This window comes from Macaca nemestrina, chromosome 3 (genome assembly GCF_043159975.1).
Source record: "Macaca nemestrina isolate mMacNem1 chromosome 3, mMacNem.hap1, whole genome shotgun sequence".
NCBI lineage: Eukaryota > Metazoa > Chordata > Mammalia > Primates > Cercopithecidae > Macaca > Macaca nemestrina.
Window position 1 is genome coordinate 131,156,181 of NC_092127.1, and position 16,808 is coordinate 131,172,988.

Genomic DNA, 16,808 nt, shown 5'->3' on the forward strand with positions numbered 1-16,808 from the left:
GGCTGAATTGTTTTTGTGTCCTAGTGTTTTGTGGAAGGTAGAACCTGAGTGATGAAATTGGATATTGGCCAAGGAAATATCTATGTGAATTACTGAAGATATGGCTTGGCTTTTCTTGTCTGCCTACTGTAAAATGAAAAATGTAAAGAAAACAAAATGCAATACCCGTGAAGTGCAGTAAAGTGAATCACAACAAAAAGAAGTATGTCTGTTTTAATATCACACAAAATCAACTTTAAATCAAGGGTTTTGCCAAGAACTAAAGAAAGATGATAATTATATAAAGGGGTCAATTCATCAACATAACAAATGTTAAAACAATCCGTAAATGTGTATGCGACTAACCACAGAGCTGCAAAGTACTTGAAGCAAATACTGTTATAATGAAGAGGAAAAGTACACAAATCCACATTACAGTTTAAGACATCAACGCTCTTCTCTCACTATCTGATAAAGTAGACAAAAATTGATAAGGAAATGTATCTATTAGCAACATTATCAATCATCTTGACCTAGTTGATATTTATAGAACACTCCACCCAACAACAACATAATATACATTATCTCCCACTGCATATACAAAATTAATCAAAAAAAGAGCACAATTTGGTTCATAAACACACCTCTACAAATTTTAAAAAATAAATCTTTTAAAGTATGTTCTTCGATTTTAAAAGAATTGAACCACAAGTTGATAACAGAAAGATATCTGGAAAATCCCCAAATATTATGAAATTAAACAACAAGCTTCTAAATGACCTAGGAATTAAAAAGAAGTACAAAAAAACTTAAAATTATTTTGTTTTAAATGAAAACATTAAAAAATTGGTGAGATGCACATAAGGCAATAATTGGGGGAAATTTACAGATTAAAATTCTTAATTAGAAAATAAGAAAACGGCCGGGCACGGTGGCTCACGCCTGTAATCCCAGCACTTTGGGAGGCCGAGGCGGGCGAATCACGAGGTCAGGAGATCGAGACCATCCTGGCTAACACGGTGAAACCCCGTCTGTACTAAAAAAAATACAAAAAATTAGCCGGGCGTGGTGGCGGGCGCCTGTAGTCCCAGCTACTCGGGAGGCTGAGGCAGGAGAACAGCGGAAACCCGGGAGGTGGAGCTTGCAGTGAGCCGAGATGGCGCCACTGCACTCTAGCCTGGGCGACAGAGTGAGACTCCGTCTCAAAAAAAAAAAAAAAAAAAAGAAAAGAAAGAAAAGAAAAAGAAAATAAGAAAACAATAATCAGCCCTACCTTAAGTCACTGGGAAAAAGCTGAGCAAAGTAAACCAAATAAAAGCAGAAAAAAGGAAATAAAGAAAGTAATGAAATTGAAAACAGTAGAGAAGTCAATAGAAACAAGTCAGTTCATTATAAAGATATATAAAAATTGGTAAGCCCTATAGAATTATTCAGAAAAAAGAAGGCACAAATTTGTAACACTAGGAATGAGAAGGAAGATATTACCACAGACCTATTAAACATAAAAGAATGATAAATAAATGCTATGAGTAACATGCCAATAAATTTGCTCATGTAGTAAAATGGATAAATCTTTCTGAAATACAAAAACTTTCAAAGCTCATTCAGGAAGATACAAATGTCTGAAAAGTACATATCTAAAAATAATAACATCAATTTAAACAGATTTTGCCAGAAAATAACAGATTCTGCCAGAAAATAGAAAAAAAGGAATTGCTTCCAAATTTTCATAATGAATCCAGCATATCCTGATAACAAAACCAAAGACATTATTTTTAAAAATCAGACAAGTTAGAATTTCCTAAAGGGAACTGGAAAAAAAAATCAGACGAAAGCCCCTCAAAACAAGAAGTAAAAATCTTTAAAAAATGGAATTCAAGAGTACCTAAAACCGATATTATATAAAAACAAGTGAGGTTTATCTTAGAACTACAAAGTTACCTCGCCGGGCGCGGTGGCTCACGCCTGTAATCCCAGCACTTTGGGAGGCCGAGGCGGGCGGATCACAAGGTCAGGAGATCGAGACCACGGTGAAACCCCGTCTCTACTAAAAATACAAAAAATTAGCCGGGCGCGGTTGTGGGCGCCTGTAGTCCCAGCTACTCGGGAGGCTGAGGCAGGAGAATGGCGTGAACCCGGGAGGCGGAGCTTGCAGTGAGCCGAGATTGCGCCACTGCACTCCAGCCTGGGCGACAGAGCGAGACTCCGTCTCAAAAAAAAAAAAAAAAAAAAAAAAAAAAAGAACTACAAAGTTACCTCAAAATTTGGAAACCAATCAGTATAACTCATAGTATTTACAGACCAAAAAACAAAACAGAAACAAAAACACTCCTATAGGATCATCTCAATGTATTCAGAGAAAGCATCTGAAAAAAACTTAACCTTAATTCATTATTAAAAGAAGAAGAAAGAAGAAGAAAGAAGAAGAGGAAGAGGAAGAAGAAGAAGGAGAAGGAGAAGGAGGAGAAGGAGAAGGAGAAGAAGAGAGCTTTCAACAAGCTAGGGATAGAAGAAAAGTTTCCCAAGTATATAAAGCTCTTCTAAGGAAATCCTATAGCTAATGTATACAGTGGTGAGACTGAATGCTTTCTTTTAAAGCTCGGAACAGAGCAAGGATGTCTGCTCTTATTACTTCTATTTGTATTGGAAGTCCTAGCCACTGCAATAAAGCAAAAAATTGCTTTTATTAACATACTATAAAGAAAATCCTTGAGAATCTGCCATAAGGAGACTAATATGTATGTTTGCAAAAATCACAGAGTGAAAGGTCATACATAAAAATCAAACTATTTCCATATATAAGCATTGAACAAATAGGTACTGAAATTGTAAAAGCAGTAACATATACAATAGCACTGAAAACTATGAAATAATTATCTGTGAATCTAACAAAATTTGTAAAATATTTAAATGGAAAAAATTTAAAGCATTTATGAAAAATCAAATAAAATCTTAAAAATTGATAAAGATATATTATGCTTAATTAGAAAAGTTAATCTTGTTAATTTGACAATTCTTTATAAGTTTAACTATATATTCTCAGCAAGAATCAACTATCAATCACAAAATGTGAGTCCTTCAGCTTTTTATTCTCAAAATTATTTTGGCTTTTCTAGGTCATTTGTTCTTAAATATCAACTTTAGAATTGTTTGTTTCTTTCTCAAAAAAAAAACAAAAAAATCCTACAGTTATAAAACTTAGAAAATAGAGAAGAAAATATTTTTGTCCTTGAAGTAGAAAATATTTTGTAGATAGGAAATACACACCTATTAGAATGGCTAAAGTTTTTGTTTTTTTCCTAAGGGAAAATAACTAGAATATTCATATGTTGGTGTTGGGAATGCAAAATGGTACCTCCACTTTAGAAACTGGTTTGGGAGAAATGAAGTTAAACATTAAAAAATGCACAGATAAATGCAAGGACATTCCATTTCCATAGATCGAAAAAACGAGTATTGTTAAAATGCCCATACTACCCAAAGCAATCTACAGATTCAATGCAATCCTGTGAAAATCTCAATGGCGTTTTTCATAGAAAAGAAAAAAAAAGTCCTAAAATTCATCTGGACTCACAAAAGACCCCAAATAGGCAATACAATTTTGAACAAGAACAACAATGCTAGAGGTACCACACTCCCTGATTTCACAGTATACTACAAAGCTATAGTAATCAAAACAATATGGTATTGGCATAAAATCAGACATATAGACCAATGCAACAGAAGGAACCCAGAAATAAACTGATGCATCTATGCCAACTGATATTTTCCAAGGGTACCAAGAATACACAGTGGATAAAAGACAGTGACCTCAATAAAGAGTATTAGGGAAGCTAAACATCCACATGTAGAAAAATAAAATTGGGCCCTATTTCACTCCATTCATAAAAATAAACTTGAAATGGATTGAAAACTTAAATATAAAACATTAAAACTCTTAGAAGAAAATATAGGGACCAAGCTTCTAAATATTAGACATGGCAATGATTTATTGGATATGACACGACAACAAAAGCAAAGGCAGCAAAAGCAAAAACAGACAAGGGGATTACATTAAACTAAAAAGCTTCTGCACAGTCAAGGAATCAATTAAAAAATTAAAAGGTGGTCTACGAAATGGGAGAAAATATTTGCAAACCACGTACCTGATAAAAAGTTAATATCCAAAGTTTATAAGGAACTCCAAAAACTCAATAGCAAAAGACCAAGTAATCTAGTTTAAAAATGGTCAAATGACCTGAATAGACATTCCATCAAAGAAGACATACAAATGGACAACAGGTTTATGAGAAGGTGAACAACATTCCTAATCATCAGGAAAATTCAAGTCAAAACAACAATGAAATATCACCTCACATCTGTTAGGATGGTTGTTAGGTTGAATAGAAAGTTGGGTGTCTCCACTGAGAAACCCTTTGGGCTAGGGTTGGCTCCAAGTTCTCAACTGTCAGCTCACTGAATTATAAAAATAACTATTAATTACCACTGATTCTTTGGCAAAATCCCCTTAAAACACATTCCTACATATATTTCACACCCAGGTAGTTAGTCTCAATCATGATAATTCCATCTCTGTGGCTAAGGGCTGTTCAAAAATGGACATGCAATTCAACTCTAGCCAGTGATATGTGAGGGACAGTTGGGAAATTGTTGAGAAAGACTTCTTTTCTTCTAAAATAAGACAAACTGAGAGATAACTCCTTATTGTTTTCTCTGAATATTGTTGTGTCCTGATGTGACACCTGAGACTGCTATAACTCTATGAGAAGCAAGCGATAAGAGAAACTAACCTGAGGAGAATGTGGACTCACAAAGAATACCAAAGTAGAAAGACAGAAATAACCAGGGTCTCGTATCACACATTTGAGGGGCTGGATCAAATATCACTGAGAACAGCCCAGCTTTTGGTATTACTAGTATATTAAATAATAATTTTTCCTATTGTTAACACCAACCAGCGTGGGGCTGAAGTTTTAATTAATTGCAATTGAAAACACCCAAATGAATACACATACTTAAACGTTAATTCCCATAGCTTCAAGAATCTTCCAAAAATATGGAAGGCTTTTTATCTGAAACTTCAAGAAAGGTTTTAATTCAAACTCTATTATAACACAAGTTTTGATAGTTCAAACAAGGACTTTTCTATTACATGTATACAAAAACATTTTTTAAAAAATACTATAACCCACCAAAGAGAGACACTTCCTGTATATTTTATGCAATTTAAAGCACCCATTACATATGCTTGGTATACTAATTACAATATATTTCTAGCAATTCTTTGAAAACAGGTCTTTAGTCATATGCTTGGTAAGTAATTCTGAGATTTCTTAATTCATTCAAAAAATACTTACTGAAATTTTTTGCTGGCTGAAGGTGAAATGGTTAATCATAGATACTCAAGGAGTTTATAGGCTGGGGGAAATACAAATATTAAAAAATGTATATGTAAACAATTAACATAATAAAAAATGGTAACAGAAATGAAAGTTGCTCTTATATGTCTATAACAAGGAAATCTTATCTAGAGTAAGGGGTCAGGGAATGTTTTTCTGAGAACATTTAAATGAATACCTGAAGGATCATCTAATTAGGGTGAAAGTAAAAGGATGAGTTGCACATCTCACACTTTAAATCAAAAGCTAGAAATAATTAAGCTTAATGAAAAAGTCACGTTGAAAGGTAAGACAGGCTGAAAGCTAGGCCTCTCGTACCAAACAGCCAAGTTATGCAAAGAAACAGTTTTCAGTAAATTAAAAGTGTTATTTCAGTGAATAAACAAATGATAAGAAAGTAGAACAGACTTATTACTGATATGGAGTGAGTTTTGTGGGCTAGATAGAAGATCAAACCAGCCACACATAACATGTGTTAAGGTCAAAGTCTAATCCAAAGCAAGGCCCTAACTCTAATTCTTTCATTCTATAAAGGCTGAGAGAGGTGAGGAAGCTGCAAACAAAAATTCTGAAGCAAGCAGAAGTTAGTTCATGAGACGTAAGGAAAGAAACCATTTTCATAACATAAGAGTGCAAGGCAAAGCAGTAAGTGTTGATGTAGAATCTTCAGCAAGTTATCCAGAAGATTACTTAAGATACCTGATAAAGGTGGGTGAACTAAATAATAGACTTTCAATGTAGGCAACTTTTCATAGCTAGAGGGGAGAAGTCAATGCCTAGCTTCAAATACAGGCTGACTCTCTTGTTAGGAGCTAATACAGTTGGTGACTTGAGGTTGAAGCCGACACTCATTTCCATTCCAAAAATTCTAGGGCCCTTAAAAATTATGCTAAATCCACTTTGCCTGTGCTCTATAGATGGAAGAACAAAGCCTGATGACAGAACATTTGTTTACAGCGTGGTTTACCAAATATTTTAAGCCCACTGTTGAGACCTATTGCTCCAAAAAAAGAGAGATTCCTTTCAAAATATTACTGATCATAGACGATGCATATCTGGTCATCCCAGAGCTCTGAAGATCAATGTTGTTTTCATGCCTGCTAACAGCAGTATATTCTGCAGCCCATGGATCAAGGGGAATTATGACTTTCAAGTATTGTTATTTAAGAAATACATTGATAAGACTATAGCTCTCATAGTAGTAACTGAAAGCCTTCTGGAAAGGATTTACTATTCTAGATGCCACTAAGAACATCTGTGATTCATGGAGGGAAGGTGAAAATATCAAAATTAACAGGAATTTGGAAGAAATTGATTCCAACCCTCATGGATAATTTTGAGGGGTTCAAAACTTTAGTGGAGGAAGTAACTGCAGATGTAATGGATAAAGCAAGATAACTAGATTTAGAAGTGGAACCTGAAGACATGACTCAAATGCTGCAATCTCATGATAAAACTTGAACAGATGAAGAGTTGCTTCTTATGGATGAACAAAGAAAGTGGTTTTTTGAGATAGAAACTATTCCTGGTGAAATGTTGTGAACACTGTTGATATGAAACGAAAGGATTTAGAATAATATGTATGCTTAGTTGATAAAGCAGTGGCAGAATTTCAGAGGACTGACTCCAGCTTTGAAAAAAAGTTCTACTCTGAGCAAAATGCTATCAAACAGCATCACATGCTACAGAAAAATCTTTACTGAAAGAAAGAGTCAATTGATGAAACAAGTTTCATTGTCTTATTTTAAGAAATTGTCACAGCACATCAACTTTCAGCAATCACCACCATGACTAGTTAGCAGCCATGAATACTAAGGCAAGATCCTCACCTGCATAAAGATTACAACTCACTGAAGGCTCCAATGATTGTTAGCATTTCTTTCATCAATAAAGTATTTTTCATTAAGGTATGTGCTTCTTTTAGATATAATGTTTTTGCACATTTAGTAGACCACAGTATAGTGTAAACATAACTTTTACATGCACTGGGATATGTAAAAAATTTGTAGCACTCACTATTGTGATATTTATTGCAGTGGTCTGGAACAGAAACTTCAATATCTTCAGGGTGTGCATGTATTAAGTCTCACCTCCCCTTCTATATGCTCCACACCAGTTGGCTGGATCCATACTTCTTAGGTCTATTCTTTTTTTTGCTCTATGAGATATCTCAATGGCCTCTCAATTAATTGTGTTTTTTAAAACTCAATTTCAATTGTTTCAACCAAAATAATTTTAACCACCCACATCTAAGAGCCCGTAAAATGTTTCTTGAGGAATCAAATTCTGTTACTTGTGACTGAGTATGGGAAAACATCTAAGGAGACAAAAGCAGAATTAAAATTGTGACTGAAAAAGAACGGGTGGATCACGAGGTCAGGAGATCAAGACCATCCTGGCTAACATGGTGAAACCCCGTCTCTACTAAAAATACAAAAAAAAAAAAAAATTAGCTGGATTTGGTGGTGGGCACCTGTAGTCCCAGCTACACGGGAGACTGAGGCGGGAGAATGGCGTGAACCCGGGAGGCGGAGCTTGCAGTGAGCCGAGATCACGCCACTGCACTCCAGCCTGGGTGACAGAGCCAGACTCCGTCTCAAAAAAATAAAATAAAATAAAAAATTTAAAAAAAAAGAATTCATAAATTGTCCAGTACACTCTCTTCTGAAAAATATGTTATATTACTTGTTGATGTTGAATATTTTTGGTATGCTATTCCTAGAAATAATTCAATATTTTGTTTCCTATTCAAAGTTATATTAATGATAATACATTTCAATTTATAATAAACACCAGTTTTATTTTATCTTATATATATATATACCATGGAGGCTAAACATAATGTGCTATGGCTATGCAGTTTCTGGCAAAATAAGTAACTAAATACATAAAAATAAATTTTAAAACACAGTTGTTTTCAATAAGCAGCCAGTGTTCTTCACTTAGCTTCCTGTATGATTGATTTAAATATTTGTATTTCAGTGGTATTTTGCAATCCAGTTCAGGGGGAGGAGCTATGATTAAGATATAATTGTCCTAGAGAGATGTGATCAGCAATGTTCACAGCTAATATAATCTGCATATTAAATAAACAAAATTAACATGTCCCAGAATTTGCCTGTCACATTTCTAAAGGGTCATGTGTGAAAGAGGTAATGAGTACATTAGAGTGCTGCATACGAAGACCTTTGAGAGCTTCTCATTCTTGGAATGCTCCCCTCTAATGCCAAGTGGCCTTATCATTGCCCAATTAACTCAAAAAACAACCCAAATGCTATTTCCTAAGATTTATAATTTTTAAATAACCACTTTTTTTTATTTTTGAAGATTTGAGTATGTATTAAGTGATACATTAAGACCTAATTGTTATTATAAAGTCACCTAATTCTCAAGATGTTTTAAAAGATATACGATATAGTATAGGATAACACAGAATAATTACATTTTAACTGTTGAGCTTTAAACGAAAAATACCTTACAAACCGTGTGTATAGTTAAAACAATGTAAGTATTAAGCTTTGTCTGTGTAAGAATACCTAAAATTCTATTATTGAATTTCATATGATAGACCTTACTTTTATTTCCATAAGTAGATCAATAGAAATTTACTTCTCTATTTGCATGAAAATCCATTAATTTATTATAGTACTGTATCTGGCTACAGATAAAATACTGAAAAATAATTACAGCCAGAAAAAAAAAAAGCTTATTTCATAGCTGTATGAACGATAATACCAATATTTCATTAAGTATACAGAGGGATTTGGAATCTAGCTTTCATGTATTTTCTCCTAAGCAGTTAAACATTATTAATGAAAAAATAGTTTTCTCAATATTAGCATATGAATCAAAGAAAATGCAATTCTAATAGGTAGATTCCATTCTAAATAATGTTTATGTCATTTATTCTAATGCACAGATAACACATAATTCAAGCAGATAAACCACTACCAGGCATCTATCTAGAACAACTCCTAATACATGCCTGTTGAATGAAAAACTTCATCTTACTTAACATTTACTAAATTACTTCCAGTTCCAGCCTGAGTGACACAGCGCGAGACTCCGTCTCAAAAAAAAAAAAAAAAAAAATTACTTCCAGAAAGGCAATCATGAATATAGAACACTTTATTTTTATTAGTTTAGACATATGCACATTAATGCTGCCTGAATTCCTAATCCACTTTAAAAAAATGTTTTTGAGGGAATGTTAGAATGACGCTTTAGTCTGAACTCTGACTTACCATTTTCAGAAATACCTACTTCAGTTTGTTCAAGTTGGGTAGTGAGATAAGAACATAGTCACAGTTGCCTTTACTATGTTCCTTGATAATGAACTGCAAGTCTATCTTAGCCATTCAGATTTCCAGATAATGCCCTAAGAGAGTCAGGGTAAATAAATCCCCACAATACAAAAGAAGAGAGCAGCTAATAATCCATTATCTTCTGTGTTGCCACAGTTTCATTGTAAGTAATGTTTCACGTTCTTCTAAAAGCTGTTGTCAGTAGGAGAAATATGGTAGCTAAGCAGCTAAATGAATTAAAATGAGAAGAAATTAATGATTTCGGCAGTTTTTAAGAAGTAGTACACACTGACTAAATTCTTGCTGCTCTTATTAGATCAAAAAGTAAAGAACACAAGAGCAGTCCTAAGCAAGAATTAGTTGCCCAAAAAAATAAATCATGAAAGTCAAGAAATCTAAGTCTATATCATCTAAAGAGGATACATTTCTTGAGTTAACTTTACTGAAAAAGATTCTGCCCATTCTGTGAAAAAGTGAAGGTGCTTGTCTCAACCATTTTTAACTGATAATATCCCAAGAGCCCAACCACAACATCCCATGAGTTAATAATTTTTAAAGTGATATGATATACAAGCTATGAAACAAAATAAATTGATCTTTCCTTTACCCAGCAGAAATCATGGCCAAGTACCATCCAAAGTAACTGAAGTTTGAGATTGGAAATTAAAGTATAATCTGGGCCTACTAACCACCACAAAGCAAGATGATTACGGAAGAATGAATGATAAAAGGGAGGGGAAGGTAGGCAGTAGGGCCACAGTAGGACAGGAAATGTCTCACTGATTTGCTAGAGAGGAGAGGTAGATGACACTGTTGACGTGGTTTCAAGGTGGTGTCTATGCTAATATGGCAAACTCAATCCTTAACAAGCCTCTACAATCTATTCAAGTCTATACATATGACTGAAATAATGAATTTAGTGTTAAAGATAGCAGTATCATAAATAACTTATATTGAATCTATTGTTAAAAACCTTTATCAAGATCAGGCATGGTGGCTTATGCCTGTAATCCTAGCACTTTGGGAGGCTGAGGCAGGTAGATCACCTGAGGTCAGGAGTTCGAGACCAGCGTGGCCAATATGGCGAAACTCCGTCTCTACTAAAAATACAAAAATTAGCCAGGAGTGATAGTGCACGCCTGTAATCCCAGCTACTCAGGAGTCTAAAGCAGGAGAATCACTTGAACCCGAGTGACGAAGGTTGCAATGAGCTGAGATTGCACCACTGCATTTCAGCCTGGGCGACAGGGTGAGACTTCATCTAAAAAAAAAAAAACTTTATCAAGATAAAGCTGTAGGGGCCAAGGGCATGGTGCCTCATACCTATAATCCCAGCACTTCTGAGCTCAGGAGATCGAGAAAAACCCCATCTCCACCAAAAATACAAAAAATTAGCTGTGCGTGGTGGTGTGCGCCTGTGGTCCCAGCTACTCCGGAAGCTGAAGTGGGAGGATTATTGTTTGAGCCTGGGAGGCAGAGGTTGCAATGAGCAGCGATCATGACAGAGCAAAACTCGGGCAACTGAGTAGAAACTGCAGTCTTACAGAAAAAGATGAAGCTGTAGGTTATTTTAGTTTGTATTGATTCATTGATTCTCTTGTTATTTGACATCAGTGTAATACACTAAAGGCCTCATTCATCTGGGGTCCTTCTGCCTGTTCAGGTTTATTTGCCTAATTATAAAAACAAGCAGTGCAAAGCAAATACCACAGTCTGTCGGTGGGCATAAGAGTAGTAGATGTAAGAGTTAAGGCAAGTTGTTTGGTACCTTGTAGATCAAACGATTAACTAGATTTTGTGTTTTTCTTTTTGCTTACAATAGTATCTAGACACACCCTACACTCTGTTTTGCACTGAGTTGTTTGGTTTTTTTTTTTTTCTATTTTCAGAAGTGAATGCTTGCCAGCTTGCTTTTATCTTATCTTACCTGTTGGAATGTGTCTTCAAAGTAGTTTGACATTCTAAGTATCTAAACCAGCTTTTGTTTTTTTTTTTTACCTAGTACAAAAGACTTTTCAATCCTTGATACTTAGTTTGAAAATCAGGAATTCTGAATGCTGCATTGATCATTCCATATATTATATTCTACAAAAAATAAAACAAGACCAGGAAAAGACTCCATAAACTTGAAACATATGAAATTGCCTGTATTCAATGGTTTTTTAACCTACAAATGGGGCAATTTCATATGGTTCCCACTTGTAGATTATACTAAATATTTTTATAGCTATATTTTAAATTATTTTTATTTTATATAAAGTACTGAATATGTGGGCTGCTCCCATCAACTAATAATAATGCTATATAAATTGTTGAATTCTTCAGAATACTCTACATTCAAATTTTAAGCAGTAATCAATTAATTATAAAATTTTCTAACTTTGCAAAAAAATTAAAGACAAGTCAATAATACATTTTAAATAATGACTAACTACAGAAAATTACTTAAGAGTCAAAGTTTAGTCATATATGATACTGGAAGAAAATATAATACACAGAATCTGAAACAGCACATGCAAATATCTCTGATTTGTCTTTGAATTGAGTTTAGCACCTGGATTTTGAATATGAATGTTCCTTGAATTGAGTTTTGAACCTGGATTTTGAATATGACTGTTCTTTGAATTTAGTTTTGAATCTGGATTTTGAATATAAATATTCCTGAAATGCTAAGTTGACAAGGCTTCATAATAAATATTGAACCCTTATAATGCTTGTATGATCCAAGCATATAAAAAGTTTCTTGCTATTTGTCCCTAAATATCCATTCACTACCCTAACACACCCAGTCCCACACTCCAAAGACACAATATCCTTTTTTAAAGACTACTGCAAATAACTGCTTAAAGCAACACAGACTTATCTTCTTGGTCAAGATCTGGTTTCCATGCTGTCTTCCTACATTTGTTTTATAGAGTTAAGAGGTCCTACTTAGATCTTCCCAAGACTTCTTTAAGTGCAATGGGAAGCTATGTCAGTATTTAATGTTTTCAAAATGCATTTCAGAAATTTAGCTTTCATTTTCCAGCAGATAAACAAAAATAGGCAGTAAAATGTTACATAAACTGGAGATCTACTTTCTAAAAAGCTAGCCATTAAAGAAATAAAGTGAATTAGCAACCTTTTTTGGAAAAAGTACAAAATGTTTACCTTATACTTGTCAAAGTCATAATTCATATATATTTGCTTATTTATCGTGTTTCCTCCTCTTCCTCCTACAGTGTTATAAACACCATAAAAGTAGAGATTCTGTTTATTTTATTCATATATGTGTGTATGTGTGTATTTGTTTATATGCATCTTATATGTGTATATACACACAGGATATATATACACAACACATATGTCTACATATAACATATGTAGATATATACATATGTGTATAATGTGCTACTAGTATACTATAAGCTAAATTATTTGTTGTATCAATGAATAAATGAAACTTTAAAATCTAGTCTATAAGTATCTATCTGATGTTTTTATCTCTTCAACAATAAATCTCTATCAGCACCACAACTTAAGTTTACTTAAAGTACACTCTCTCTAATTTTCAGCTTTGTACTTACTTTCTGAATTACTGAATCTCAAATATCTCACAGGCCTTCTTTAAGAAGATACATAAGCTATGTGCATACATAGACACATAATAAACAGTAAACCGTGAAATTTTCATTTACTCCTAACCTTTCCTCTTTCCTCAGTATCTGTTCTTTGGTTTTAGCCATATGTAATCATAAGTCAATGTACAAATGTTGAGAGTCTACAGTGTGACAGGCAATGTGTTTGGCACTAACAATAAAGAGATGGAGCTCTCTGTTTAAGCAGAGACATATAAATGAAAACAAATTAGCATACAAATAGAGGAGTGCCAACAGAAGTATACACAATGCGTTACATATGTTTGAAGACAGGGCACCTGTACTTCAGGAACAATTAAGATGTGAAGGTAGGAGAACAATTTCACAGCAACTTTGTTATATCTTGAAGGAAGACCATGGGGTCTCACTAAATGTCAGGAAGAACATTCATTTTAGGCAGAGGAAACAACAAATACATAGGCAGTCTCTCTGCCACGCCCTTCATTTAGTTCTGCAAAAAGTGACAATAGCACCACCAAGCTGCCCTGTTATACTCCAATGGTTCTAAATTGCATTATCATTTTTTCCTCTTGCTTAAATCAACTTTTATTTTGTAGTATGGAAATTTAACCTGGTGCAAAAGGCCCTTCATAGTCAGAATGATCACTTCAGCTTTATCTAACAACTTCCAACATCTGTTTGTGAGTGTATCTCAAGTCTCATGACCCTTGCAAGGGCTATGTTCTCTCAACTCAGAATACCATCTTTCTCCTACTACTAATTCTGCTTGCTTTCAAAAATTAAACACAGTTATTACGTATTCAAAGAAGCTTTTATGAAATTGAATGTGCACCCCTATAGCAGCATGTCAGTATTTGTTTTTTCCCATTGATCACAATGTGCCATCAGAATGTGGCTTATTGATTTGCCTCATCACAAAGATAAGCATCTCTCTTATCTCTGCCTCACTTGCAGAGGGCACCAAACACAGGGACCCGTGAAAAACACTTAAATAACCTACAATGTGGGATAATTTAAACAGTTCTCTAGTGCCTTAAGAATGCTAATATGTTCTCCATATTAACTAGCTATTAACTCTTTGAAATCATAGAATTAAGCATTCAAAAAGACTCCAGGGCTATCTAACGCAGTGTTTTAAAAAATATTTTTGACCATAACCCACAGTTAGAAATCTTCAACATCATGGCCTGGTGCACATACTCATATATCTGAATCTGAATCTGAATCATATATCCATAATATAATATTTATACGAATACTTAAGATATAGAAAAAAATAACAAAATTAATACAAATCTTATTTTATTACAGTTTAAATATACCAACAACAAATGAATAATACCAAAATAAACCAAAGAATAAACCAATAAACCAAAAATTGCTTTTAGCTATCCACAAATATTACTTCAAGGCCCATTAATGGTGACAATCCCTCCCCTCATTCATTTATTTATAAACCTTCCCCACATTTCACAGATAAATGTGAGGTCTTGAGAAGTACCAGACAAGTGAGTCCAAAGTTGGATCTTGAACACATCTAAACGCTGGTACTCTTTCTACTTCACCAAAATGAGAAAGACAGGGCTTTTGCTAAGAAGCTATAGTCTATCTGACTAATTCATTCTTTGAGACTAGATCCCTTGGGCAAAATACCTTTACTAATGAATTCAATAAACCCACTGTCTAAGCTTCTTATCTTTATACACAATCTATATTTTTTGACAGAATATTTGTTTTAAAAGCAGATCTGATTTGAAATCTAATTTAGCAAGAATATTTTAAAGCCTCAGAATAATAAATGTTTGAGATGATGAATACGCTAATTGCTCTGATCTGATTACTATGTATTACAGGTATTGAAATAGCACTATACTGTAGCCCATAAATATGTAGAATTATTATATGTCAACTTAAAAATAAAACAAAAAAATCCTCAGAACTCTAATAAACTCTGGATCAAAGCTGATGAGGCTTCAATATAGAAATTTCATGTTGTAATGATATTTTCAGGGTGGAAAAGTGAGTGTTTAGAGATGATGCCATAAGTTGGGAAGAGGAGAACCAGGCTGATAGAAAACACATACTGAAGAATTCTGAAATAACTTAAAATAAGAGAACTTCAAAATGTTTGCTAATTTTTTACAGAAATTTTGAGCATATCATATTTATATGAATGATAGTTAAATATAAAAGTTTTTCTACTGTAAAATTTATCTTATTCTGTCTTTATCTTGATAAATAAGAAATATTCTTTGTTGTATTTAGTAAGAAGTACAGATAATATGCTATATTATGCTATCATGACGGGGTCTATATGGGAGATTTATGCATGAAATGGACAATCTTCCTCAGGCTCATGCTGTCATTTGAAAGTAAATTAGGGAGGGCAGGAACACTCATCATTTAAGAGTGCCAGAGCCTACAGGCTTTAAGTATTTAGGTTAATTGAAGACAAAATCAAATGACTGAACGATTAAAATTATCACAAAATCATGATTAAGTTGGAAACATCAGTCAGTGCAGAACACGTAGGAAATCTGTGTCTGTAGAAAGATCAAGAACCTTTTTAAGAAACAAGGCTAGACTTAGCACAATTTGAATGAAATCCTTCATCAAATATCAATTATTCATTTTGAAGTCTATAAAACTATAGCCTGAATATTACCTAACATAAATATATAATACAAATTTATTTACCTTAAATTCAATAATTGATCTATTATTTTGGAGTTCAATTATGACACAGAGTCTAGATTTTGTTAATTTGATAACTTTTTACATATGAGTATTTTAATTGTAATCATTTCACTCATGATATATACAATAACCTCACTGCTATCATACTTTCTATTAGAGTTAAACAAATAAAAATTTTAATAGACTCTCCTCTTAAATTTGTATTTAATTTTCCCAGAATATACTTCAATAAGCAACATATGATAAAAATGTATATCATGCTATGGAACATGGAAAAGTAACTAAATGGGCTATATTAAACACTTTACTCTTTGAAGTATAGGTTTTTCTAAATGTTTTAAATATTAATATAGTTAACTTATTACCTCATATCACTTCCATTTCTTTTATTTAGAAACAAAAAAACACCACACTGGCCTCTGTTGTTCAAAAAAATTCTGATATTTAAAAACAACAACAATAGAACTTTAGTATAAATACAATAACACACATTAAAACTCTAATGTTTAAATCAATCTCCACCAGCCAACATTTGTACTACATGTCTCAGGAATTGTAAACCTCTGTCCCCACTGATAACCTTTACTGAGAAAAGCTGAATACTTACGCGTACATCATGAACCCAGGACTAGGGCAGCTTCTATTCAGTCACCATCTGATCTGTATCAGCAGGTTAGGACTGGGAGGCTGCAAAATAATGACAGTCACTGGCAACAAGAAAGGAAACAAGTTTGACAGGTTTACTGAGTGAAGTATGCAGTCTTCTAGCCTGATAAGAACAAGAACATGATCAATTTTGTGCCAGCTGGCTCCACACAGGGAAGTAATTG

The 16,808-nt window shown here is 33.6% G+C and overlaps 1 protein-coding gene across 1 annotated transcript in view; it reads right to left on the reverse strand.

Annotated features, from left to right (window-relative positions):
• The window catches only part of LOC105463608 (transmembrane serine protease 11F), a 77,524-nt gene extending 60,879 nt beyond the window's left edge, over positions 1–16,645 (reverse strand). Inside the window, exon 1 of the mRNA XM_011710816.2 lies at positions 16,586–16,645. Coding sequence (XP_011709118.2) covers positions 16,586–16,596 — 11 coding nt within the window. The 5' untranslated portion in view covers positions 16,597–16,645. The remainder of the gene's footprint in view (positions 1–16,585) is intronic.
• Between the last annotated feature and the right edge of the window lie 163 nt (positions 16,646–16,808).